Source organism: Mycteria americana, chromosome 11 (genome assembly GCF_035582795.1).
Source record: "Mycteria americana isolate JAX WOST 10 ecotype Jacksonville Zoo and Gardens chromosome 11, USCA_MyAme_1.0, whole genome shotgun sequence".
Lineage (NCBI taxonomy): Eukaryota > Metazoa > Chordata > Aves > Ciconiiformes > Ciconiidae > Mycteria > Mycteria americana.
In genome coordinates, this window is record NC_134375.1 from 10,623,423 (window position 1) to 10,650,331 (window position 26,909).

Below are 26,909 nucleotides of genomic sequence, written 5' to 3' on the forward strand. Positions count from 1 at the left end.
ACAGAGCAGCGATGTTCGGTGCACAGGATGGACACTTACTTCTCAGACATACCGATTCACGGCATCTTTTCAATGCATCTTTCTTAAGCGCGCAGCTGGTAAGAAGCATGGTTAGCAAAACAGAACAACTCAATCTCCAAGCACGTCCCCAGTGCTTCCCACTTCTACATAGTCTGAAGGACCTACTGTGCTCCTGCTCGACATCCCATAGCACCAAGGAGGGCAGCAGAAATAAAACATTTAATTCCAGGACTGCTAAGCTGTGCAGCTTAGGTTGTTTTTGTTTGAGCTCTTGTTCTGTGAAGGGAAACTTGAGAATACCAAAGCCAGATTTTACAGCTGTATCAGCTTGGAAGGCCCAGCAAACACACCAATCCGAAATGAGGCTACAGAAACAGTGCTCTGAGGTGGAAGAGCGAGGAAATGCTAAACTGAAGAGAAAGTAATGGTTGCAGCTCAAGGAGAGTGCTGGGAAAAACATCTCAGTTGTGCAGTTGGACTCAGACATCAGAGAGAGCATCACAGGGCACCCATGGCCAACAGAAGCAACATCTCCAAGTCCATTGCCTCACATCCTATGCAAACATTTGGACCAGTGCTATGTATGGACAGAGTGTCAAGCCGCAATATAATTAAAAGTCATTATAAATACGTATTTGCCAGCCTTCACCTGGAATACCATTTACTTTCTTCCAGCCAGACCCTCAGGCAGGTAAGAATGGCACTACCCACCATCAGCTAAGCGTCTGGCCCTTGGGACCCCCCCAAGCTAACACCAACCTTCACTAAAATCCAGAGGTTCTCCACGAAAGTTAAGACATCCTATAGTGCAGAAGCGCAGCATGTCAAAGATGTTATTTTGCGTAGAGATTAGGAACTTTGGTCTTTTCTCGCTGTTTTTTAATATATACGCCTATGCACAAGACATAAGACAGATGTCACTACAGATTTCAGCACAGTGCTTTCAATTTGTAACAGTCCAAAGAGACAGAATTAGATTTGGCTAATCTGAAGATTAATTAGCATCTACGCGTATTACATACAAGACCAACTGGGTTTACTCTTTATCTGTGCCTGCAGAGTGATCCTGCGATTAGTTAAGAGCAAGCTTTAAAGCTCTCCTCTCTGAAGCTGACAGCTGAGGGGCTGTTATTTAAGTTCCCATTTAAGCCTGGATAGTCCAGGTCAGGCTAATAGCTGCTGAGTCTGTGCTTTGTCACTCCCTAAAAGAAACGCTCTTAAGTAGCAGCTGGAGTCTTTTCCAGCAGAGCCCTGGCTGCAAGGCCAGACTTTACTAGCAGCCTCCAGAGCGGGCTGGCTGGGGCTTTTACAAAACCAAGACACAGTGTGAAGCAGCTTGTGTCGCACGTGTTGCAGTTTAAGCTGCTGTGCCCGACCAGAGCGTTTGCACCGTGGCACATCCCCTCCAGCACGCTCCGAGTGGCACAACGTCGGGAATCTCCCACCCCACGCTCAGACAACAACTTCGTTTACAAACGCTCTGATTTAAGTTGACAAGTTTCTAATAGGTGGGTAGAAGACACAAAACCAGGTTTCTCAGCAGAAAGTAAACGAGCAGTTCCTGAGCTGCAGGAGGGCCCCAGGGCCGGGGCAGGGACAGAGGAGGGGGACCTGCCACAGGGCAGCTGCAGTCCGTGTCCAAGGAACACCACCCTGATGCCACCGTGGCCTGGGAACGCCTGCGCTTCGAGTGCAGGACCCCCGGCGATCCTCGCTGCTACCAGCCCGCTGCAGCGGCGGCAGAAACGGCCTCTCTGGGGCACAGAGGGAGCGGGGCTGCTCTGTGAGCTCTGCAAGTGCCAAACTACAGACAAGTTTCCTCAGCACATCCAGCCCCTTCTGCTAGTTCATGGCATGAGTGCCAAAAAGACTATTCTTTGTATCTAAGGAGTTTTCTTAAATTCATTTCTCCCTTTACAGCAGAAGGCTACAGGTCTATCTACACCTACCAAGTGGCTTTTTGTTTTGTTACTATTGCTTCTAGCACACCATGCATTTTGCCATTGCCTCCTCCTTCATTCAGTCTGGATCTTCGGTAACCACCCCGCAGTCCTTGGAGCGGTTCCACCAAGCTGACGGGCATCTCCTATTTTACCAGCAAATCCCATATGACGAGCGAAGGCAGCACAAGAGGAGACACAAGATGTTTCCTGGCTTGGCTCTCCTGCGAGTCTGAAAGGGGATATGTCTGCTTACACTACTCCTTCCACTGCGAAGGGCTTCAGACGCATTTCTAAGTACTCCCAAGACCCACGCCAATGAGGGAGTAAACTCCAGCAGAAGTAGAGAAGCGCAGAAGCCGTGCTATTTCTGGTCTCGATGAACAACAAAACAAGTACTCGAAGCTGCCACGCTCGGTGCAGAGCAGCTGGCAGAGCACTACTCCCAGCACACGGGCCTCGCTGTCAGCAAGGGCAGATGGGCACCGATGAATTCTGCACTGATCACACAGGACTGAGGCCATATTTTTCCCCAAGCCCCCGATACCTCCCCAAGGCACCAGATTTGGGCGACTCCGGGCACCAGAGAGTCCGACCCTGCAGCTGCCTCCACGCTGTCACCCCCTGGAGAAACTGCCAGACCCACCCATCCCAGCCCTGCTTATCTTGCAAGATCTAACAGCGAGAACACACACAAGCAGCTTTCCAACTGTGAGATCAAGTTTCTTGCCAATAAGAACTGTTAAAAAAACCAACTTATTTTGCTGTTTCTTTCTATGGCAATTATTCACAGGGCTTTTCCTAAGCATCATATAACTTCCATCTCCCTGCCATTTACACACTAAATAAGTGGCTCTGCAAATTTAAGATGGTATTACAGCTTGGTACTCATTTTGCATCTCCATCATGTATGGAGAGGAGTGAAGACTTTATTAGCAGAGTTACCAGAGGTGTCGGCCAAGGAAGTGTCCCTTTCTCCTAAGCTTTTTCAAACTTGCTCTCTCCACTGGCTGCTATTTTGCAACAACATCTCCCACGGAAGGAGCAACCCAGGCACCATGAGGCTTCCCCTGAGCATTCACTATATTGCTGGCCTCAAGCTTTGAGACAATGGCTAATTTTGATCAACTGCTTCAGGATTTGATTTGATTCCAACACAATTACTTATAACACCAGGAGACTTTCCAGTTCTGGTAGGATTAAAGATGATTTTATGCTCAGTGGAGAACATTCAGCTTGTAGGACAGACTTATTACAGTGATGAGGCCCCTCTCTGCAGCCGAGACAAGTTCAAAAAGCTGTTTGAGCTCAGATGACTCTCTCATGGTGATTTACATTGGCCCTGTATGTTTTCCTTTACACACCAATTTCAACACAGCTAGCCTGAGTGTGCAATAAGGGGTTTAACAACCTTAGCACAGGGACCACACAAACACCTGAGAAAATAATTCCAGCTTGTTTCTTGGTGCAGCATTGGTGCCTTCTGGGTTTATTCTCTTCTACAGCAAGGGTGGTGGTTTGGTTTTGTTTTTTTCACACCTAATCTTCATAAATCTATAGTTCAGACTCACACCTTGATCTGAAATAGGGTAAAGTCAAGCTGCTGGTGCTGATTTGAGAGGTTTGGTATTTAATACATTCAAATCTGTGTCCTACTTCTAATGACTCAATGAAGAAACATCACACAAACTGCTCGAGAATGAGGATCTCCAAAATAAGCTATTCAGGATCTCCAAAGTAAGCTGTTCAGCACTATATTTTCCCCCTGTACCCCTGAACCAAAGGCACACATCTTCTCAAAAAGCCTTCTTCATTGCTGCAGTCCTGCAGGTCTTTGAGGGCTGGGGACAGCCACGCTCCCAGCTGAGGACAGCATGCCCTGGAGTGGCCCTGGGCAGGCTGGTGGCACTCGCGGGCATCCCCTGCGGCATCCCAGAGAGCAGCAGTAGAGGGAGGCTTGGGGGAGCTTCCTCAGGCTTGGGAGCAGGCATCGCGTTTAACGCCCAGGGTTTAGGAGACACGTGGGAGATGATCACACAAGTAGAGAGGTACCTAAACCTCCACACCTGTGGTGTGCTGATCTACATTTCAACCCTGAATACATCAACAACATTAAAACCTTCAGTGTTGCTGGCTTTGTGCACTTCATGTCTCAGTCCATCTACATCCATTCTTGGTCTTCATAGAACTCATTTTGCTCACACCTGCTTTCAGCCTCACACATATTGCAAAGTAACATGCTATATCTCATTTTTCTATGGCAGAACTTTTCTTCCAGTGCAGTCTTGCAAAAGCCAGTAGACCTTCTGGAAGTTTACCACATTTCAGCTCTTGGGAGACAGTCCATTCATATCAGGTCAGCTGCATTAATTCCTGCACAGGAGATCCAATTAGAACGAGCGGTGTTTTGTTAGAGTGGGAAACAGGAGGTCTGTCTTCGGTACGGCAAGAATCCACAGCACTTAAGTCTGCTGCAAGCTGAGCTGCACAGCATGTCAGTCAAAGCAGATCTCATGCAACTGCTTTTGAAGCAGTTCCATTTTTCAGCTAGCGCCTCTAGAAAAATGATGCTTTAAACTACAGAGAATAACATCACAGTTATGTATTTATTTGGAAGGACAAACTTGCAGTCTAAATAAACCCTCATTGCTAAGATGACTTTTATTAATACGTTTAATAGAAACCTTCCTTTTTTGGCTTTTTTTTTTAGCTTAAAATCCTTTGTCCAATTCAGTATTTTTCTGCAATAGTGAAAAACTTTTACTGTATCACTGGACTCTGAAAGTCAGATGCACGTTAATAGAAAAGGCCATAGCAGAGGCAAGACATTACCCAATATGGAATGAAAATGAAAACTGCTTTTAATATGTTACAATCTCAGTGCAGTAATGGCTAGAAAAATCTTGCCTTAAAAACCACTCTGACACCATTTTTTTCCAGCTTTAAACTTCCTCTACTGCAAGTTGCCTTCACAAGGGCTGTATGAAATTTTCACTCACTATGTTTTATGATAAGCATTTGTTCAGCAACCACAATAGCCACTCCAGACGGCACTGGGAGAATATAAGTCTAAAAGGGTGTTAGGGAATCTCAATCATTTCCCTGTGGAAATGTATTTTTATGCCCAGAGACATGCATGGTCTGTTCAAAGTTCCCCAGAGCGATTACAGCCCTGGGAGCACTATCTCCATGTTCCCAGCTTTGCATTAGGCTGAGCCACCACCTACCGTCACTTGTGGTCTTTCCACTTGCATTGGTCTGGAAGCCTAGCTGGAAATACTAACTTGCGGTAAAACAGTTTCTGATCTTGAGTACCTTATTGACTCAATCATCCAGGGACGTGTCATGCCCAATCTTTCAGAGCTGCCAAGAATCCAAAGTTGAAATCACCAGCTCCTACAGCTAATGGAAAATTTGCTTACCTTGGTGGTTCAGCGCAGACTTTGCTGTGGAGGGAGGGAGATAGTGAAGAGGATAACACCCACCCCTCCTCATCCCTGTTAGATGGATACTTGTGCTCAGCAGGGCTGGCAGGAGCACGTGAGGGGTCCCACCGGGCTCTTTCACAGTGCTGTACCAAAGCACACCACGATGCAACTGAGCATCACAGCACTGCTCCGGTAGCTTGAAAAAGCACTGCAGCGGACTTGGAGAAGCCCACAGGAGCACTATTGTGAACAAGGAACAGATAACCCTGGCTGATGCAATCTTTTTCCCCCCTCTAGTTGAGATGGAATCCGTTCCCTGAAAGCTCCCCAAGCTCAGAGCAGAGCCAGGACACCCCTGCCAGCTTGTCCCACCACCGCGGAACACAGCACTTACGTAGTGCCCTCCCACGGGCGCGCTCTCCAGGGCCCCGTTGGTGGACTCGGGAGGTTTGCCGGCAGCAATGCTCTTGTCCTGTGGCTTCCCTTCCTCCTTCCCACTGCCGCCCTGGCCTGGCAGTGCCACCTCCCCAACGCCCAATGCCTCGGCTTTGTACTTCTTCACAAAGTCTTCCATCAGCTTCAGCTCGCCCTCCGCGAGGCCGCGGCACTGGGACGGGTCCTGGTCGTACAGCGGGAGTTGTCTCATCAGCTGCCGCCGGCGATAGTACGCCCCGTCTGTCCCCGCCACCGGCTGCATCTCCTTGGGGATCAGCTCCATGTACTGCATGGCCTGGATGGAGAGAGCACCGACAGTTACTGAGACGCCTTCAGCAGGGAAGCACGAGCTTTCTTTGCGCAGGTGCTTTGCAAACAGATGCTCTGCTCGCGTTACGGAGCGGCAGCAGAAAAATGTGCCCCTTCGCCTTCATCCTCTGAAAACAGGTTGGGTGGTTTTTTGAGGATTTTTTTTTTTTTTTAAAAACAGACTCCCAAGGCAGCAAAGCACCAAAGACTTGCTTGACTAGTTGGCACCCAGATCCCAACACATCCTCCCTCGCCGGCGCTAGCATGCCACTATTCCAGGTAATTTGACAACAAGGTTGCTAAAAAGACCAGAAACCCATAGACATCAAAACCTGAGACCAGCCAGCTTCCTACTGCCTCGTGCCAGGACAGGGAGAGCTCTGGGGAGCGAGTCGGAGGCTGCACCAAGAGCACCCCACAGCCCTCACAGGCTGCAGGCAGCATAATTTACAGTGAAAGATCCCCTTTTATCAATTAAAAAAAAAAAAAAAAACAAGAAAAAGTCATCAGATAGCAGTTGAGTCTGTATGTAACACCGGCACCCACCAACTCTACCTGACTATTGATTTTGCAGTAAAGGGAAGGTGTTTGGTCACTGATGCCCTGCAACATGGAAAGTAAATGCCAAGAAACTACCCAAAATAAAGTCTCCTACTCAACTGGCCACTAGCCACTACCTTAAAAGCAGAGTAAACCATGATCTTCCAAGAGGTCTGTCCCACACTGAATTAGCATTTGTGGGTCGGTGGGGTTTGTACAGTTAACTTCTCCTGGCCTGGTGCTAAGGGGAAGGGAGTTTCCCACTCAAGGCATTTTTCCTATTGTAGTGTGAAGAGCTAAGGGGCAGCCAGTTGGCTCTCTGCCATTCCGTTTTAAAGACCAGCATCCAGCTGCATTAGATTTGTTTCTTACTTGGTCAGCATTTGAAAACTGAATTTTTAAAAACGTAGAGAAGTTAACCATTTACTGTACATAGTCTGGTTCAGTATGGCCTTTTAAATACAGAAACATTTGCACAACACTGAACAACTCATCACATCTGTAAAAACTTCAAAGTCAGCTTCCACCTCAGCTACTTTCAGCCAGATAGCAGTGTTGCAGGGCAAGAATCCTGCCAGAAGATTTGCAACAGCAATAGATAAATGATTTAATGGAGGCAGGGCTTCTTCCCCATTTCTTGGGATGCATGCTAACATCGCTGCACATTATGATATTAGACATCAGCACTCAGTATAATGTGCCTCTGTGCAATGGCAGGGCTGATATCCAGAAGTTTAGTGGGGGAGGGCTGTTGCACTGTGGGAGAAGGTGCTGCTTGGGAATAGCTGGTTGGAGAGCTGCAGGATGCTGCAGAAGCGATCTGGTACACAGATGGCTTTCACAGAAGTGAGAAATCCTAATAGGAACTACAGAAGCAAGAGAGAAGAACTCCCTGACAGCTCCTCCAGGCCTCACACAGGCACTGCCCCACCAAGTAAGGATACTGCCAGTGGTGTCTGACAACTGGAGAGAGCAGCAACCAAAGCCTCAATGCTGTACGACCATGAACATTAAGACAGCGTATGCTATGCAGTCTGCGCTGGCTTGGTTCAGCTGCAGCAAGAGCAGAATAGCAACATGGTAGGATCTTAATGGAAGAAATTCTTAATCCACTACAAACGTGCCAAGACTAATGAACACTTATACCAGAGCTACGAGAATAGCACTGGGCCAACACGTGCATCTGAAGCATCTTGTTCCACTCCAGCACCAGACTCTCCATTGCCAATAGAAAATGTCTGTGCCCAAAGTGAGAGAAAAGCAAAGTCTCAAGCCTTTCTTTTAAAGTACGGGTGGACTGCTCAGTGGCAGGTTTCAATATCTGCCCAGACATGTGGTGCGATTTCACTCCCTGCTCAAGCGAATGCTTAAAGTTATAATTGCCGATGTCATAAAATGTGTCCAGAGAATAGATCAGGGAAAAAAATTTCAACCTGACACCAAAAACTGACACGAAGGATAGTAAAGAGTTGTTTCTTCTGCTACTACTATGTATTATGGTCAAATGCTTTACTAGGTTGCCTTAGCGCAGATAATTTTGAGGAAGAGCATTTTAGGTTTTCACTGTTAACTACTGGATTTTATGGAGACACTGTAGATATTTTACGATCTGTTCTTTTCACTTTCCCCAAGGACCCTGAATATCTACTTCATAACTTCTCCAGGCACAGCTTAATGAAAACACGCTCTGAACTTCCTCCTATTATTGGACCATCCACTTCAGGACAACAATATTAAAAACAATCCCAAGTTTCCAGCCTGCCTTCAGAAGGAACTCACTGGAGCGAGTCAGTTATGCACTAAAAGCTTTTTGGCCCAAATCCCTTTTAAACTGTCCCGAGAATGGCTGACATCCAGCATTTATCCTAAAAGTTTGTCAAGTTGATCTTCAAGCCAAAATTTATCAAGGCTGTCTTCAAAGCTCCTGCACATTGTTTACTTGAACCAAGATACCTTCCAGTCTGTTCAGGCACTATAAAGAGTTCAAAAGCTTTCACAAAGCACATGCTTCTGAGCTGCCCCCTCACCCATGCCGCAGGGACGGAGTTTGCTGGTGGGGGGGCCGCCGGGCTCCCCAGTGCCCTACTGCATGGGGCTGCGCTCAGGCTCGCCCCAAACACACGCTTGCAAGGGGGTACGGACAGGGTTCAGCCCCATAGAAGAAGAAAGCAACCCAGGAGCCGCTGACTTTGGGCACCCTTCACAGCAAGGAGCCGACCCTGCCCCAAGGTGCCGGCAGCACCGCGCTGCAGCCAGCTTGCGGAGCAGCGAAACCCGTGTTTCTGATCGATGCCAGGCTGGGCAGCATGCTTAATGAATCAGGCTGGGTGGAAGAGTGCCAGCATTGTTATTCCCATCCCTCACAGGCTCCCTTATTCCCCCCGGGACCTGCGGAAGGCAAGCAGTGGTTAAACAAACATTCCTGCTGGGCCAGCTCCTACCGAAGAAAAGAAGGAAGAGGCAGCTGCAAGCAGCAGTGCTACGATTAAACAGCCAGGCAGGCGGATGCATGGGGGTCTTGGTCCCTCATTAAAGCCCAGTGGTCTGCTCCAATTAGCACCACAGGCCCAGCTGCATTTCCTTTACAGACTGCATGCCACTCCCGGTCAGCCTTTCCAAGGGGGTGATGGCAAATGAGTTTTGAGAAGAAATAATCAGTCTGCCTCTCAGGTCTGCAGCTGCAACTTCACATTTGTTTCTCCATTTCTTTAAAAAATCTGGTTGCAATTTTCAGCAGCTTTAAACTATTTGTTTAATTTGAAGAGCAAAAGCTGTCCACTAATGACAGTGTAATATGTGATGTTTTTAGTACCACAACACAGTTAAAAGCCAGTTAAATGCTTTCCCTCAAGAAGCGCTCTGCTGGCTAACGCTTCCACATGCCGAAAACCACTTCCATTTGTTCCCACACAGCAATATTGCTCGCCCAGACGGAAACCAGGCACAGGAGGGAAGGAGGGGCTGGGGGCTTGTTTTCAGATCCAACCCTGTCAGATCCATCCCCATCTCCCCTTTTTACCCTGAGTTCTCTTTACAAAACCTAAACAAATATTTTTATTTGGACCAGACTAGGTGTAGCTGTAAGGAAAAAAGTCCCAGCTCCACTGCTGAATCTGGGAGGGGTTCCTCTGGCAGCAGCGATGGGCAGAGTTCGTGGAGCTGCAGGGCAGGATGCTCCCAGCCATAGAGCTCAGCTTCGCTTTCCTCCAGGCTAGCATGCCTTGGCACCACAAGCTTTCCTGCTCCTGTTCCCTGTGGGATCAAGCTCCGCAAGTCTGCTGGGGACGGGCTCCTGGTGCATTCCGGCCAAGGTGGTGGGGGTCCCTGGGCACAGGGGCTCTGAGCCCACTGCTCCGCTCGGTCGCCCTGGCCACTGCTGGAGGATGCTTTCCAGCAGGAGATGGGGAGTCCCGAGGCACAACCTGGCTGCCCACCCAGCATCGCGCTGCCCACCACAAGTAGAATTTAAACCCCCTTTCCCCTTCCTCTGCTTGCCCAGCAAATCTGAGATGAAATTAAAGATGACAGCATTACAAAGAAGTTAAGCCATGAAGTAAACACTGTCAGCACACTGTTTTGGCTCCATTTTGGTATTCCTACAGACACATGTCTGGGGCTGAGGTGATGCAGCATTCAACAGGAAACAAGGCTGCATTCTGGGGAGGTTTAGGGCCATTCTGATTTACAGAGGCACAAATGAGCACTAGTTGCACTCCTGGTTAATAAACCTGAGATGCCAGGCCTATTTTAAGGCCAAGGTTTTAATGACTACCTCAGCAAGCAAAGAAAATAATTACTATATTAAAGACGACAGTTATTTTGCCATTATCATTAAAGCCCATTTCCGTAACAGAATAATTTACAAACACAGCGCTGGATTTAGATGCAGCATTACTTCTTTCCACATTGATTTAATTTCTCTGCTTTTGAGACAGACTGAAGCATAATTTCCTGAAGTGTTTGCTGCAAAAAAACCTCCAGGTTAGTGGAAGTGTCCCAATTAGCTACCTCCACGTGCACTGGCTGGTTTTGGGACAGGCTCACACCCAGATTTGCAAGAGATGAGACTCAACAAGCAAGGCAGGACCTCCTTCTCCAACAGGGATGTCAAAGCCCAGGGCAACTCCTCCTGCCCAAATAAACCACCCAAATAGCTTGTCTCCACTGCTTCTCCCAGAAGCCCGGTCCAGACCTGCATTGTTTTAGAAGCATGGAGATGGGTCTCTGGAGTTAACTCGTTGTCCTTGTGCATGTCCCAGGGCTTGCACAGCTTTCTGCCTCCTTGGTGCCCTCCCAGGGGTGTTTAGGGAGAAGATCAAATCCCAGCCTAGACACCCCAAGAAGGCCTGGAGGAATCACTCCCATATCCAGACTGGGGTTTTGGAGCGTGCAAACGCCTGCGTGGGCTGCACAGGCATTGTACAGCTGGCAGGACAGTGGAGATGGGATCTCTCCTCAGCAATGTTTTTATTGGACATGAGCTTTACCAAAGTAGTGAGCTTTCTAGTTGTAAAACCCATTAAGACTTCTCCTAGAAATGTAAGCAAACCTATAAAAACCCAAAGGCAATCCATTCTCCTCTCCTACCTACTCTGGTTATTGACGTGGTTTTCCAAAATACGAAGTGTTACATACATTTTTGCTCTGAGGCAAACCATATGTTTTACTATTTCCCCCCCCCAATAACTCAGCTCTGGAATAAAGTTATGTTCTCCATTAAGCGACACGACTACCCGCCAAACGTGCTGTGGATTGTCTTACCAGCTTCTGGGTGAGCCCCGGGGGAGCCCACTCGTACGTGATGGTGTCGAAGGTGGGGTCTTTGCGAGAGACAATGGGGTTGGTGATGATCATGCGGTTCCTTTTGTAAATGCGAACGCCATCACCTCCTTTCACCCGGGCGGTGAGCGTGGCGTACTTGGAGTCCGACAGCAGGCGCCCAATTTTCCGATCATCCTCCACGTCTGAGCTCAGGCTGTGATCCTCCTGGCTGCATTTGCATGACTTGCAGATTTTCCTGCAGGTGACAAGCGGGACCATCCTTTTGATGTGAGCTGGGCCGCGGGAGGCATGTGATCCCACGACAGCTTGGCCACCAAGCATCAGCCTCTTTCAAAGGTTAAATGCAGACTGGGGTTATGGCATAAAGCAAAAGGCTCCCATGGCCTGAGCCGCACGTGGGAATTCAGCACGATTCATCCCAGAGGGGTCGGCAGCAACGCAGAACAGAAAGGTACAAACCCCTAGGTGCTGTCCCCAGGTGACAGCAGCCGCACTGATAGACCGCTGCCTCCCACCCACCGCAGGGAGCTGCCACTTTCCGTGAGCTTTGAAAAACCCCTTCAAGCATCACTAAATCTGCCCCCCTCACCAGTCTCCAGCAGCCGAGTGCTAGCCTCGCCTCTTACAAAGCTTCACATGCCATTAAGTGGCTGCTAAAAGAGGAATTGATACTTAAGTATAGCTATTATAATCAAAATGATAGATAAGTCAAAGATAAGTCTATAAGGCCGCTCTGCTGGCTGGCTTCTCCATCAAATGCTAACAGCAAAAGGACAAACTAACTCTGATGCAACCCCAAGTATTTCAGCAGGATCCTGGAACAAGGATGATTCAAACCAGCCTTTAATTGAGTCAATTAAAAAAAAAGTAGTGATTCAAACAAATGAGTGTTGTAAAGTTTGGATTTCCACACAGCTGAGGTATTGAAATTGGGAACTGGAGGCTGCAGGACACCATTACATGCCACCATCGTGAAGCCTGCTGAAGCATTTCAGTAGCTACAGACCTCTCCTGTGCACCACTGCAGCAGAACCCAGTGGCACAGCCCACAGCGAACAGGAGTTCTCCAGGCTCACAGGAAAGAGTCTAGTGTTGTGCAAGACAACCTCAGAGGGCATTAATTCTTTTTTAATTAATGACATCTGGATAGCTCCCATTTCAGAGCCCCCTTTCTTTCTTCTGTTTCGGTGTGCAAGCAGATAGGGCAGGGCAGTAGCCCACTGCCCCTGCCCAGAGCTGAACACACAGTACTGGTCAGCTCCCACCAGCCCCTGATGCTGGTGGCTATTTACCTAATTAGCATCTTTACGAGGAAAAACTGAAAATAAAGTATCAAACATCAAGTTGTTTCTGGCACGAAGCATAGCGTTTCAGCCATTGGGGTGCTCAGGACAGCCAGCAGCAACAGCCACCGTGGTGCTGCCGATCGGGACGCAGCACTGAGCCCTTGCCAACGGGGCTTTGTTTCACCCTGCCAGCTCTGCACCCACGCTTGCCCTCAAGGATGAGGGTCAAAGCCAGGCACTCGGCACAACTCTTACTGACAGCACGAGATTATCCTTTTGGTCAGCGTTTCCCTGCCTCCAAAGCAAGCAGGGCCATGTTTGTTTTCCAAACAATCAGACAGGCTGGGAAGCCAGCATGCAGCAGGCGGGGGATCTGTGCTCCAGCATGCATGCTGCGCAGGGCATCGGGTGGCTCGTGCTGAGCACAGCACGCAGCAGCCTTGGCACCGTGCCCCCGTCCCGACATCCCACTGAACAGCACTGACCATGCAGGGCTGTGCCGGGGACAGTCCCATGGCAGGTGAGACCCTTCTGCAGATTGGCCGTCTCTCACCCTGGCTTTCTCCTCTTCCCAAGCCACAGACTGCTGCCAAGACCTGCACCCTAGCAGAGAGAATCTCAACTCCCAGGGAGCAGGCAATGTTAGCAAAAGAAGAAAAAAAACCCACCGCATGAGAGCCTCAGCTTGGTTTAAGCACTTGTAGATGAGATTTTTAACTCAAAAAAATAAAAGAGCAGGACCAGTGAGGGAAGGGGGATGGAGAGCAGGGAGCACAAGCATCTTCTCAACTCAGCAGTTGTCCTATCCAGACAGCGTGTCCTCTCTGCACCTCCCAACAGCACTCAGGTGCTCTGCAGTTGTTCTTTGCATGCAAGGTCACTGGAGTCCAAATATTGACAGGACCACAGGGACAGTGTTGGGGCAGGGCCCATCAAGGCCAAGACGTTACCTCCAAGAATGTGGCTCGAAGCCCGTGCATGTCCCTCTGCAGCGTAAACAAGGCACACCTCTTCCTGACTGCGGCTGGCTCACCGACATCTGGAAAAGAACAGGACACCAGGGTTGGAAAGGCTTTATCCTCAAAGATAATTTGAGACTAGAGTGCTAATATTTAGGTTCGTCCTTCAGACATTGATTTCTTCAGCCATGCCTTACATCCTGTGAAGCCTCAAACCTCCCAAACACCATTTGACAGCCGTCCATGCAGACCCGCTACAAGTTTATGCAGGGATGCTTGGCACAGAGGTTTTCAAATTAAAGTGAGCGAAGATGGCATGTCTGGAACAGCGTAGGGAAGATGGCATATCAAACAGTGAACATGGACACACACTGGGCAGCCACCTTAATCTCATACACGGAGGCCTTAGGTGTCATTAAAAGATTATTTTAATTCAGCTTATATATTGCATATGAATCTGTGCAAGTCAAATGTCATGCAGTGAGACATGGAGGTGCATTGCCATGACCTGATGCTAAACTTGCTTTACTGCAGCTTGGCCCTCCTTGCTCTTTCTACAGGGGCTCAAGTGTATTTTGGGAACGTGGCATGTTTCCATGCCTCTGGTGCTGGGTTTTACGGGTGGTTTCCACGGTGAACAGGAAACACAGCAGGGAAAGGCTCCAGGGAGGAAAGGCGGGGGGGAAGAAGGGCTGTGGTTACGCTGTGCTTTCTGCTGCTCACTGAAAACAGAAGAAAGTCACTTATATACATGGGTGCTCACTGCTGCACAGCGACCATCCTAGTAACCTCCCAACAGGAGAGACAAGTGCAAAAAACCACAACAGGAGCCAATAACATTGAAAATAAACCTATTTTAGTGTCTGCGCCATGGATTTATCAAACAGGCTTTTTGAATGTGACAAATGCAGGAGGGTATGATGGGAGACAAAAATTAAGTACTGCAGAAAGCATCAGGGAGAAGTGACACCAAGGGACACTGAATCTGTCTTGGCCTGGTTGTTTTTACAGAAACTCAGACTCCTGTCTGAAGGACACATTTGTTCCCTGTAAAAACGGACTTAATGAAAACAGGGACAGTCCCACCCCCAGGACACACACACCGGGCAGAAGCAATGGCAGCACCACGGGAGCTTCGCCCCACCTCAGCAGAGCTGACCCTGCGTAGTCAGAGATTAAACTACAGGGTGGTCATCCACTTCTGCAAAAACCCAATACTTTCAGTCCTCAAGAAGCATTATAAAGTGTCACTCTTGCAATTTTCTCAACACTTTGGACCTCGCAGCCTGCATTTTCTGTTAAGGCTTAACACATACAGGTCTCATACCACCATGCCCTTTTTGGCGCTTGCTCCCATTCATCAAGTTTTTGTACAAGATCTTTAAACCCTCCGAAATACAAACTAGTTCTAGGCGCTGACTATTTATTTGTGCATACACATGTAGAGCTCATCAGAAGAACTGTTAAGGCTGCAGAGGTTTAATGCTGGAGAAGGGTGTTGCCTGCCTATGCAATCTTAATCTAGTCCATGTGTTTTTCTGTGTTATGATAGCCTTTCATTACAAGATCATACACTATTTAAATCGATATTGTTATGCCTCCTCCTGCCCCAGCTCCTCATTTCCCTCGCCCAGCTCCCCTCTGCCCTCAGCAGCCCACAGCCCCCGTCCCCTGCACGCTGCTCGCCCTGCCAGCCCCGTCCTGCTGCCCCTGCAGCGAGGGCACGGTGCTCCCCAGCCTCACACCGCGATGGGCAGAGGCCATCCTGGCCAAATTTTCAAATGGAGGGATCAATAGCAGTAAACGAACAGAGGCTGTTTTTAAAGCGGGGGTTTGGGAGAACATGCTCAGCTCCTTCACCCTGCAGCACTGTGGGTGGTTAAAAAAAATAAGTTCCCCTTTGAGGAGACTCTGGAGGGACCCTGCATGGGTGGCCGGGCACCACAGGCAGCAGCTTAGCTGGTGACCAGCCCCAAGCTCTGCCCAGCAGCGCTGGGCTCCGCAGCTCTGCGCAGACGCAAAGCTGGTGATTGCGCTGGCAGCTGGTCCTTCCTCCTGGTCCCTCCTGGTCCCACCCATCCGCTTCCAGCGCCAGCTCCTCAAAGCTCCCGCACAGGCCTGGGGCACCCCAAGGTCCCCTCCAACGTTCAAATTCATATTCTGCAGCTTTCAAGAGGAAAAGGTTATTTGATGGCACTCAGTTAGGAAAGACATTTAATTTACTCGGAAAACCTAGTGATGCTAATGAGGACGAAGCTTGCAGGAACAGATGGTTCTAGAAACAGCCGGACACTGGTTTACCAATTTTAAGGTAGACTACAAGCCTTTACATGCTTTTTCGTGCAAAACTATTAAGTCCCCATACAAGGCTGCTCATCCTTGAGAAATACAGCCCAAAGTGTATGAAATGGCCCATTTCAGCTCACTTTGCCCAAGGGACTGCTATTTCATTTGTGCCTTGGCTTTCACCAGTAGTTTTCACCTCATTTTTCACCTGCAGTCTTTCCAGATATTTTGAAGCCAGTGAAAAGACCTCTCACCCTGGGAATTCATAAAAATACATCTTAAAAAATGGTCTTAACATATGCGTACACACACTCCCCCCACCTCTAATATCCAGAAAAATAGGACATTTTTGATTCTTCAGCTATGTGCCAGCTCTCCAGAACAGATAAAGACATTTAAGTTTCCAGCACAGACCAATTACAATCTTGCCAGTTCTGGAACCATGTGCTAGATACCTACTAACTGATTTCTTTTTTTACTGACTCTGATCTTAATGAGTCAGACAAGTGTAGGCAAGGGACTATGAATGGTTGTTTATTTAAAATACAAACATCTGGATTAAATAAACTCATTTGGAGAAGTTTCACTACATACGAGGGGGAAAGCAAAAGGAAAAGCATTGTCAGTAGCAAGAACCAGTATGTGAACCCCCCGACAAGACAACCTGATGCTTCAGAGTCCAACTGCCGGTGCAGGAACTCACAGTCATTTGGGGGTGGCCACCAGCCTGTGACCCCCACACTGATACATAAACCCAGCATTTCACTTTATTACTTCAGTGTTAACAAGACCCTTTCTGGCCAAGTTATTCAACCTGGTAATTTGTTCTACTTGTCCAAATATGACTTCTGCTTCATGTCCCAGGTCCAAGTTTAACTTGAGGTTAACCGCTCTTTACTCCATCTGAACCCCATGGAAGTTACCTACGGAATCAGTACTCTCCAGAACACCCTCGTACCCGCTCTCCAGGGCAGGCTGGCACTACCCATCATCCCAGGTAGCTGGAAGACCTGTGTCCAGGCTGCCGGACCTGTTTTAGACACCTACCCGACACCAAATGCTGCCACACAATGGCTTGGGCATGACTGTCTATTGCCAAGGGCAGGGCGACCATCCTGAAGCCTAACAGCTGGCAGAGCTGGGATCAAACGGGCCGTGCCCCACATCACCACGGACCAAACAGCTGCTCACAGATAGATGGACAAGTCCCACAAGTGCTTCCGACCCAAGGGGCACCCTGCGGCACAGGCCATCTCTGTAAGGCTTACCGGACCAGCCCAAGTGCGGCAGGCTGCACCTTTCCACCTGCTGATCCAGCACAGCACCTCTGCCAGCACCCTGGGAATTGCTTTCGAACTTCTACTGTTGTCTCACCGCAGTTACACATTTACTCAGCCCAAACAAATACAGTAAAATGGATCACATTTAATACAGCAAAGTCTCAGCTCTTATCTTAAACTGCCATTATTGTTTCACTTGAACAAACCCCTTGGCATCAACAGGCGATCCTTGCCTTGGGTTATACAAAAGCTGATCATCCATTTCCTCAAGACAAAACTAAACAAGTCCTAGCCCTGATCTTTGGCCACATACAGCTTCAGACACGCGCTGAAGACCTAGTCACCAGCCCTCCCATTTGTACACTGCTCTGGCCAGGACCAGACCACACGCCTTTGTGACCAGGAGCTCCAGATCTCCTTAGAAACTCTTGTTTGCAGGTGCCAGTGGCATGATGACTCACCACCCCTCACCACGCAAGCTGAGTCTGAAGCTATAGGAAAACATATGGGGGAAACAATGCAAAAATTGAGAGGTGCTTCAAGGCAACACGTGGCTCCTGAGATGGCTTGGGTTTCCCTGCCCTCAGAGGTGTATGCCTCCAGCAGGAGCGGAAGGTGCTGGGATGGCAGCTCATCTCCACCATTGCCTGCAGGGTGGCTCAGGGGGCCCTGTGAAGTCTTGGGGACATCCCTGTGGCACAGGCAGACCTTGCCAGGGCAGCAGGAGCAGCCTGGGTGAACAGACCGGAGCCCCCTCCACATGGGGACAAGACACTTATCCACTGACGGCTGCATCGCCTTCCCCTGTGAGCTCAGATCCCTCCGGGCAGAGTCTCCTCGTGACGACTGGAAGCACAGCCACATCTCTGTATTTGCAGGACAGCGTTATTCCTCGCTCCCTCAGAAGTGGAGGGAGGTTTGAGCCACTCATTTCCATCTCTGTGCAGGGGCCAAACATAACAGGCACTGCTGCCTGGTTTTTGGGCTGCCTGGTCAGCAGGACTTCCTGCCCAGATATGGAGCTTCTCCTCACAGCTCCGCTCTGGCTCCTCAAATATGCATAAAAGGAGATTTCTTTAAAAAAAAAAAAAAAGATATACAAGACACTGCAAAAACCCCAAACCCAGTAAGATAATGCGAAACAAATGCTCCAACTATCTTAGACTCCACCTATGCCCAAGCCCATTTGGGAACAGCGGTGTTAAACAAGGAGATACTAAAGTTTAAGATGAAGAGCTTGAAGATATTTGTAATGCTTTAAAAAAGCCTGTATCAACAAACTGCTTGGAAGAAAAGCAAATTCTGCTCACCATGACTAGATATACAATGCATTTTAAGATTTCTGTTTTGGCTTTTTTGTCTTACAGCGTTCTTGCTATTAAAAGAGAAAAAGCAAGTCAGTGCAGAGGAAATTCTTAGGTAGTGAAATGATAGGAAATTGAGGCCATTCTACCCACAAAAACATCTCTGAACAATCTCAGGAATATGCCAGTAATACCATGGTTCACTATTTTACTTGCCAAAGGCAGGGCCATCCTAGACACTGCTAAGTTTGCTCAATGATTGGAAAATAGAATGCCTATAATGACAAGTGACAAGGAAAAACCCAAACGTGGTTCCATCTTGGTTTAGTTTGAGAACTCCTTTGGAAAGGAACACTGAGTTTCCAAGGCAGGTCTGGTGAGGCAGATCCCTGGTTAGAAGTTATGAGCACGTCAGAGTCCAGCTCCACCAGCCTGCTCCATTTGCAGCTCAGCTGGGACTTCAGAAGGTTTTTCTGGTGTATCATCACCCTCTGACCAGCCCAGCACACCGTGGCAAATGACCCTTCGCCAAAGGGTCTATTGAAGCAAGTTTGACAATTGAGCTTGTCGCGAGGGGACTGTCCTCAATGGCACATGGAGAAAACACTGTTTTCACATCCACGTGACTTGAAAATCCTTCCAAGAAGAGGAAGCTTCTTTCCACTCTCCTCACAATCACTTCCGTGCCAGAGATTTAGTACATCCACAAAGAGAAGACTCCAGACTAAACTTCAGTAAGTGTTTTCCAGTGAATGCTCCTCTAGGAACAACCATGCCATGCCCAGACTAATGTGACGGGCAAATGGGCCAAACTTCTAGACCACAAACAGGCTGAACTCAGACCTGCCAGTGCTCAGACACACCAGCTATCATAAGCACAGGCCCTCAGAAATGTCTCCTCCCTTTTAGAGTTGCAGCTACACAAGTACTTTCCCTCTTATGTATAACTGGATATATATGGACACAGAACCCCATTAGCTGTCACGGTTTTGTGGTCTCCACACATCCAGTCTAAAGCTGTAGCAATAAACAGCTCACTGCCCAAAACATCAGTAGCAGGATGGCTGCTGGGATCCTCCTGCAGACAGTGATGAGCAGGCTGATGTACTGTACAGTAAGGAAAAAAGTACCTTGGGATGTATTTAACATCTCTGCTTTGTAGCCACAGAAGTATGGGGTGGCTCCAGCACCCTGCTCCTGGGACACTCATTCCGTGAGACCCAATTGTTTTATGGAGTAACAAGTAGAAGAAATTTAATGTTAATATAAATTTTCACAGAGCTTACAAGAAGGCCAGTTAGGAAAAGCTAGCATCCTAACATCCTCTGCTAACAGCTGCTTTTGTAGAGAGGCTGGTTTATCTCAGGTCCTTGCAGACTCAGCAAGTCCCACTGAACATCTGTAACACCGATTAACACACTGAGTGCCATGACAACCCGTAACAATATTCTGCTTTCCTTTAAGGACCTTAATGAGTTTGATACATGAGGGGAATCAAGCACAGTAACAGCAGAATAATATCTAATGCAGCCAAGCATGTGTCCAGGGGGCTGTTTCACCACCTGCAGCCTGGTCCCCCCAGCCAGAGGCACCCACCTTTGCTGAAGAATTTGCTGCTGCATAAGGGAAATGCAATCATGAGTCTGGCCCTTGCTTTTCAGTGATGCTTAATTTTCTTCCTTTTCTTTTGCCATTAGACTGCTCAGACCAGGCTGCTTCCTACACCATCTCTCTACAGCTATGCACAAAGCACAGGGTCAAGACAGACTTGATTAAATTAGTTTTGACCTCCAGCAGAAGCATGCTACATGTCACGAGACCAGAGCACAGGCAAGGAACTTAGTTAAGTGACAAACAAGGTGGAAACAGGAAAGTGGAGCCAGCTCCAGCTGCTAAATCAGTCACTGTAACAAAAGGATGGTAACTGAAGTAAGGAGATCCTTATCTGATCAAGGGTGCTTAGACCATACTCCCTTGGAAGACCTTCAGTCCTCTTTTCTCCTGCATATCCACAGGGACCTTGGTCTAATCACAAAAAGTTTGTAATACCCCTGCAGATGGAAAAACACCCTGAAAGGTCAAGGTATCTCCTAACAGGACAGCTTCACCATTAGCAGCACATACACCACGCACCACAAGAAAATGCAAAGGCAGCTTCAGCCAGAAGAGGACATCCCTTTGGTCAGCAGCAGCGCTGGCCACCACGCTGCTGCTGAGGGGGGCCAGACCTGTAGTAGGGTCACAAGCCCAGCTGGCAGATTAATCTGGAGTTGCATCCTCAGAGGAACTCAGGCCTGAAATAAGGCACAGAGTTTTGGCAAGTTTGGCCAATGTGGTTATTAATCAAAGACTGCTGAAGACCCATAAAGCTTCCAAGAATACACACCCTCCTGCAAGAGTTAGTTTCATGCACGGTGATGGGATGCAAGGCAGGACTCGACTCGTTTGCTTTGACTCGCTGTGTTAGATGCCAGCAGAGAGCACAAGTACAAGGGGCTGAAGGGTAAGCCCATGAGAGCATCATTCCTCCCAGGCACTGCTGCACAAGTCACCTGCTGCTCTCCAGCCTCTGAAAGGCTTTTGGGACCGGCTGCCACAGCCACAGCTCCAGAAGGGTCTGGCAAAGCAGGGCCCTCCTGCTTCTGCAAAGAGGTTTCTGGATCCTGAAAACACTTATTGCACAACACCTTATTTGGAGACTAAAAACGGCGATGGAGACACGTAACTACCTCAAGTATGTTTTCTCCTCCTTTTTAGGAAGGCAAGAGGAAAAGCTGGTTTCCAAAAAAGTTACTACAAGTTCACAACAGCCCTTCAGAGCCGAGGTCCTCGTTTCACCTCTCCTTGCGGTCAGACCACTCCCCAGCGCCCACAGCAAGTTCAATACGAACCCTTCTGTGCAGCCTCTGGAAGACCCTCATGCAGTCTTGGCATTTGATACCCCACCCCAGTAAATCATAGCCAGGGCTGAAGAGAGCTTAAGAGAAGCTAAGGGACCACGTGAACACTTTGGGTGGGGTCCCTCCAGCTGCAACAAATTTTGGAGATTAACAACTCTAACTTTGAGAAAGTCCCTTGAACAAAGAAAAAGGGAAAAGTCATATGATATTCACATGGGTGGGACCAGTTTGCTCAGCACAATTGTTGAGGAGTTTGAGGATGTGGATGGATAGCAATTTGTTGTCATTATTTGACTATAATAGAGCTAAGCTTGCATAATAATAGGGAGCTAACTCAAACTTCCTTAAGGACTTCCAATAACTGGAGGGTGTAAGTGTTTATATCTAACAGAAGCGGTATCTATATCGCAGTGAGGGGAATGCTGCAAGCTCTGGAAAAGTACACCACTAAGTTAAAGCTAAGAAGTATTTACATGGGCTGTGGGAGAAAAATCAGCCAAGCCCAACAGCAAAATATTAAAACATCCAAGGGGCTGTGTTTTAGTTAAAAGCAGGAATAAAGCCAGACTCAGAACATACAAAAAGCCTCTTTGGCTGCATTTTCCTTCCTATTGTGGGTTCAGCAGGGCAGATTTACCATTATTGTTTTATTATACACAACCATGTGTTGCACCCAGCTGTCCCTTCTCAGCATACATGCAGTTGCCTCTCCTCCAGGAAGGGTGGGCTACCCAGCAGCCTGTTTGGCCAAAGCTAGGGACTTCTGAACTCTTTCCTCTGAGAAGTACCAGCAGGACATAAAACATCAGCTACTGGCCAGAAACAGCATCTTCTGGCATGCCCAGGGACACGGTGGCATGAGTCTCCCCAGCACAGAGAGCTGACAAGCCTGCCTGCTGCCAGATGACCTGGGGCTCATCATCCAAAGCAGCCCCCAGCCCCACGGAGACCCCGGGCTGAACCGGGGCACTGCCCTGGCTGCCTCCAAAGCTTCCTTCAGAGCACTTCACTTAGGCAGCAAGGCCAAGTACTTGGGTCAGTGACCTCTGCAAATCCATAGCGGACCAGCTGCAGGGACAGAGCCATCACAGAGACCAAGCCTGGGGTGTTAATATGAGATTGCCTTAAATTTAAGGCAAGGCAGGACACTGTTGTGCTAGCAATGAAACTGATCCTCTCCTGCTCCCCCCAATTTGTGTAGTAACTAGAACTACTCCATTTCTGAGCCCATACTCTTCTGTACACTACTGGAGTCTTTAAAGTATCAATATTTCAAATAGCTATATATAATAGAGGTAGCACCTAGGTAATATTCACTCTGGACTAACAAGAAACCCATGTCAAATAGTCTCACTCCTATTTTAATTTCCTAATTCAAGCTGAAAAGCAGATGCACTAGAAGAAATAAGATTCTCAGTTACCTGGTCAAATTACCAAGATTGTTTTTCCCTTCAGTGGTTCCTATGCTGGGAAAAGGTTCACAGTCTAACAAATCTGAACTCACAGGTTGCTTGAATGAGGCCCTTTGATTTTAATAATTTGACTAGCTTTTGTATATACACTGAAGTGCAAGGGCAGTTATCACTAACTCCTTAGGGCATCAATGTGTCACTGCCTGCATTTCAGCACAGCAATGCTGAAGACCAAGCTATCCACTAGAGCTCTGCATTCACAAAGTGTAATTGAAGTGTATGTCAAAAAAAAAAAAATCAAACCTCATTTTTGTTGTAATCTAAATGATGGTCCAGAATTTCAGGTAAACACCAAAGGCACTGAAAACTTGGCCTGAATGTCCCAGTAGGAAAGGCTGTATATGTCTGAAAAACCCACAGCTTTGTTTAAACAAGTAATTACTTTTAATCCTGAAATATTGAGTTAAGGTCCTTTACCATGCAGAAGAGCCCCAATCAACCTTCTCCTGGGTGGCAGAAACCTCCTTTCCAGAGCTTGGCCTTAAGGACCTTAATTCATGGTTTGGATGGGCAACCTGTCTCACCCAGCACTTTCCTAGATAGTTTTCCCATCTTGGAAAACCTCTTAAATTCCTTGAGGAAGGGGGATCACCTGCTCCTCATTAAACCTGCCTCTCAAACTTTTGGAGGAAATCACCCCCAAAAGATATTATTGGAGAGCTGAAAAGTTCCAAAAAGCTCTTTCATGCAGTTTTTCCTCAGGAACCAGTGCTGAGCATGGCCTGGGGCAAGAGCAGCCGCCGCTCATCTGACACCAAGTGCTGGCAGAGACTAGAGATGCAGATGGCTTGATCTCAGCTTGCTGGGGATACCAGTGTCAGAGCCAACACTGCCCTAGACTTCTGCTTGGGAGGGCACAACAGCCAGTGATGCCTTAATTCATCTTAAATGTGCACTAAAGAGACAACCAAGATACTGAAGGAACCCAACAAATAAGCCCTGGGTGATATGAAATACCCATGTCCCAGCTGGAGGACAGGGAGTTCAGCCTGAGCCACCTCAGGGTTTGTTTTGGCTCATCTCTCTTCTGGAAGAGATACTCCAGAAGTCACACATGCAAAAGCCCTGTCTGGTTTCACTGCTCTGCCATTCATTAGGGAAGCTGTTTGCTGCTTCTGCTTATCAAGCAGAGCCAAGGTATGACATCAGTCTGACGACATTGGTCTGACACGTGTCAGCTCTGCTCTTGCTCTCAGCCCTTGGAAGTGTCACTCACCCCAGACATACACGACCTGGGAGTTTGCATGCAACAAGGAGGGGGAAGTCAAAGCTAAAGCATTTGGACCAATTAAAGCACAAAAAAAATACCAGCTCCAGAGGTGCTCCTGGGGACATGGATTTTTTTCCACTTTGCCAGGGTCAGCACTAAGGACACTGACACACCAGAGCTGAAGAGCCACGGCAGCAGAACTGCCACTCCTGAAACACACTGACCTTGTCCAACAGTTTTATATATTGGGTATTATGCTAATTTTTTCTCTCCAGCTAACGACCAAACATCCTCCTTGACTATACCTGATGTCCAGTTTCAGGCCAGCAGGTTTGCTCGGGAGTAAGCTCACAGTACTGGCACAGAAGAAAACTGTCCAAAACAGCATGGACCAGCTGAAGGCCGGGCAAGAGGGCTTACCTCCAGAGTGGGAAACTCAGGGACGTGCCAGACAAACTTTTCTGTATTTCAGAAGGGGCTCCTTGACAGTGTCTGCAAGTGGAATAAATTTGTGCAAGGGCAAACCAACTACTTTTAGACATGCATTAACCAATATACACACTTGCTACTATAATTTTCACTGAGAACAGCAAAGGACTGTTTTGATTTGTTTTCTTCTCATTTTCATAGTCAGAAAACATCTATTGTAATGATGACCTGAAAGCAATTTATTTCCCTGCCAGATTCTGAGCAAGCACAGTTACACAAATTAGCACACTCACAGTAAAAAACCCCACTTACAAAAGACTGCCTTTCATCTCAATTTCTCTCTATAGGATTTATTTAAGTCATCAGTGAATAAGTCTGTATCATCTGGAATACTGGAAGCACTTATTGATATTACACTTTGCAGAGTAAGAAGTTTGTTGCCTTTTATTTTAGCAACATAAAGACCAGGGAAAGGCACCAATATCTGAGAAAACTATTTCAATGGAGCTGCCAGATCTCAACCTACAGGATGACAGAGATACAACAGAACCAGAGCCTCTGCAAATACCTTGCTCTTCCAAGAGCACATAGTTGGCAGCATTCCTTTCTCCACTAACAATGTGTGAATTAATGATAAGAGAAGGGCAAACTTTGAAAAATAAGATGAATAGATTTTTCCACAAGCAAGACATAATTAAGACCAAGTATCTGAAGCACTAAAACCAAACCAAGCTGTGAGTAGGTGTATGGAATGGGAAGAACCCACCCAAATTTAATAAAACAGCAGCTGTGCTGGGTTCCAGAGTGCTCAGGTAAGTGTCTCATTGCAATCACCAATTACCTGCACTGAGCCAGCTTTGTCCTTCCCACCTCCAGCACGAGGAGAAGGTGCTGAACCACCACCAGGAACGGGGTCCCTCAGTACACTGACATCTTACACTTCAGGAGCAGCTTCCACCAAATTTCTGTACACCACCACTGAGTTAGTCCTCCTAAATATCTTCTCAGCTCTACTATTCGCATTTTACAGCTGGGGAGATCAAGACAAGAAAGCTGAAGATGTGCCCGAGGGCACAAAGGCATTTCGCAGCAGAGCAGAGAAAGGGCAGAGGCATGCCTGGGCCACCCATCCCGCTCCTTCACCCAGTCCCTCCTGTGCTGCACCTTCACTGTATCAGCTCCAAGTCTCCCATAGGATCTGGCCACTATCACACCCCTCCAAAATCTCAAAAGGCCCATCCAGATGTGCAAGAACACAAAAAACATGGCTTAGGCATGAAGTATTTAAGAGGAAAGGTATATAAACTAGCAGCCCTCTGACAAGTTCTCACACCAGCCTCTGGGGCTGTAGGTCTGTGTGTTCCATCCTAAATGTCCAGATCTGGAACAGGTACTTTAACCTAGGAGAAATACTGCTCGGTTACTATATCCTGATGCTCTGGATTAAGACACATGGCTGACAGGAGCTGGCTGGCTGTCCTCCTGCAGACTCCCTGTTGTAGTTGGCACTTGTGGATGCTCTTTGGTAGTCCAAGCAGACTTGGCAGCACGTGTGATAGGAACTCAGGGGATTTTTTTTTTTCCACTGGAGCTTCACAATCTTGACACAAGTTACCCTCTTATATAGAGGGAAAATAAGGTGAGGTGCTTTTGAGTGACATTTCCAGGTCTTCAGAAAGAGCAAATGAATGCACCTGAGTTCATTTTGTAGCTGGTGATGCCCTGAACCCTAACAAAGAAGCTGAAGGACTGTGCCACCTCAAATACTGGTAGGGCATGGGCAGCTGGCCACAGTGCTTTTGGGTAAATTTGCTTTCCTATGTTACCCTGGTAAACAACAGTAGATTTTTCTTCCTATAACAGGTTCCTTCCCAGTGAAACACTATCTGGAATAATTTGCCAAAGACTATGTAAAACTTAATCCTGACAGAATTTACCCTGTTGTCTGAGTAGGTAAGGCAATAAACCCCCAGCACTTAAAGCTTCCAACAAACACATACAACTGTGTTGAAATTAATGATGATATTTGCACAGCAGTTTGTGTACAACAGCCACCCAGCTGCTTCAGTAGCTTGGTTAAAGCCTTAATCAAGGCTTTAACATTGCAGGCAAAAGCAAGTTCCTTTCCTAGAAGCATGTATTTGTCATGTCTGAAAGATACAGCTAACAGCATTCACAATTAAGTACTAGCAGAAAAAACCCTTTCTATTTTCTTTATTTCCTACTACTGAGCCATCCTCCTCTATTTCCCTAATATTTTTATTTGCACTGTTTGACTTTCAAGTGAGCCGGGCAGCAGGCACTCCGGTTCACTAGTGCGTATTTAAT

General features: G+C 47.7%; 1 protein-coding gene across 2 annotated transcripts in view; it reads right to left on the reverse strand.

Annotated features, from left to right (window-relative positions):
- LMCD1 (LIM and cysteine rich domains 1) overlaps positions 1 to 26,909 on the reverse strand; it is a 38,906-nt gene that overhangs the window by 6,547 nt on the left and 5,450 nt on the right. The window contains exons 1-4 of one of the 2 annotated variants that reach the window (XM_075514481.1): positions 24,573 to 24,609; positions 13,692 to 13,780; positions 11,435 to 11,690; positions 5,784 to 6,119 (exon numbers count right to left, since the gene is read on the reverse strand). In XM_075514481.1, coding sequence (XP_075370596.1) covers positions 5,784 to 6,119; positions 11,435 to 11,690; positions 13,692 to 13,780 — 681 coding nt within the window. In that variant the 5' untranslated portion in view covers positions 24,573 to 24,609. Of the gene's footprint in view, positions 1 to 5,783; positions 6,120 to 11,434; positions 11,691 to 13,691; positions 13,781 to 24,572; positions 24,610 to 26,909 lie in introns of those variants that run through there. The other variant, XM_075514482.1, reaches the window with a different exon arrangement.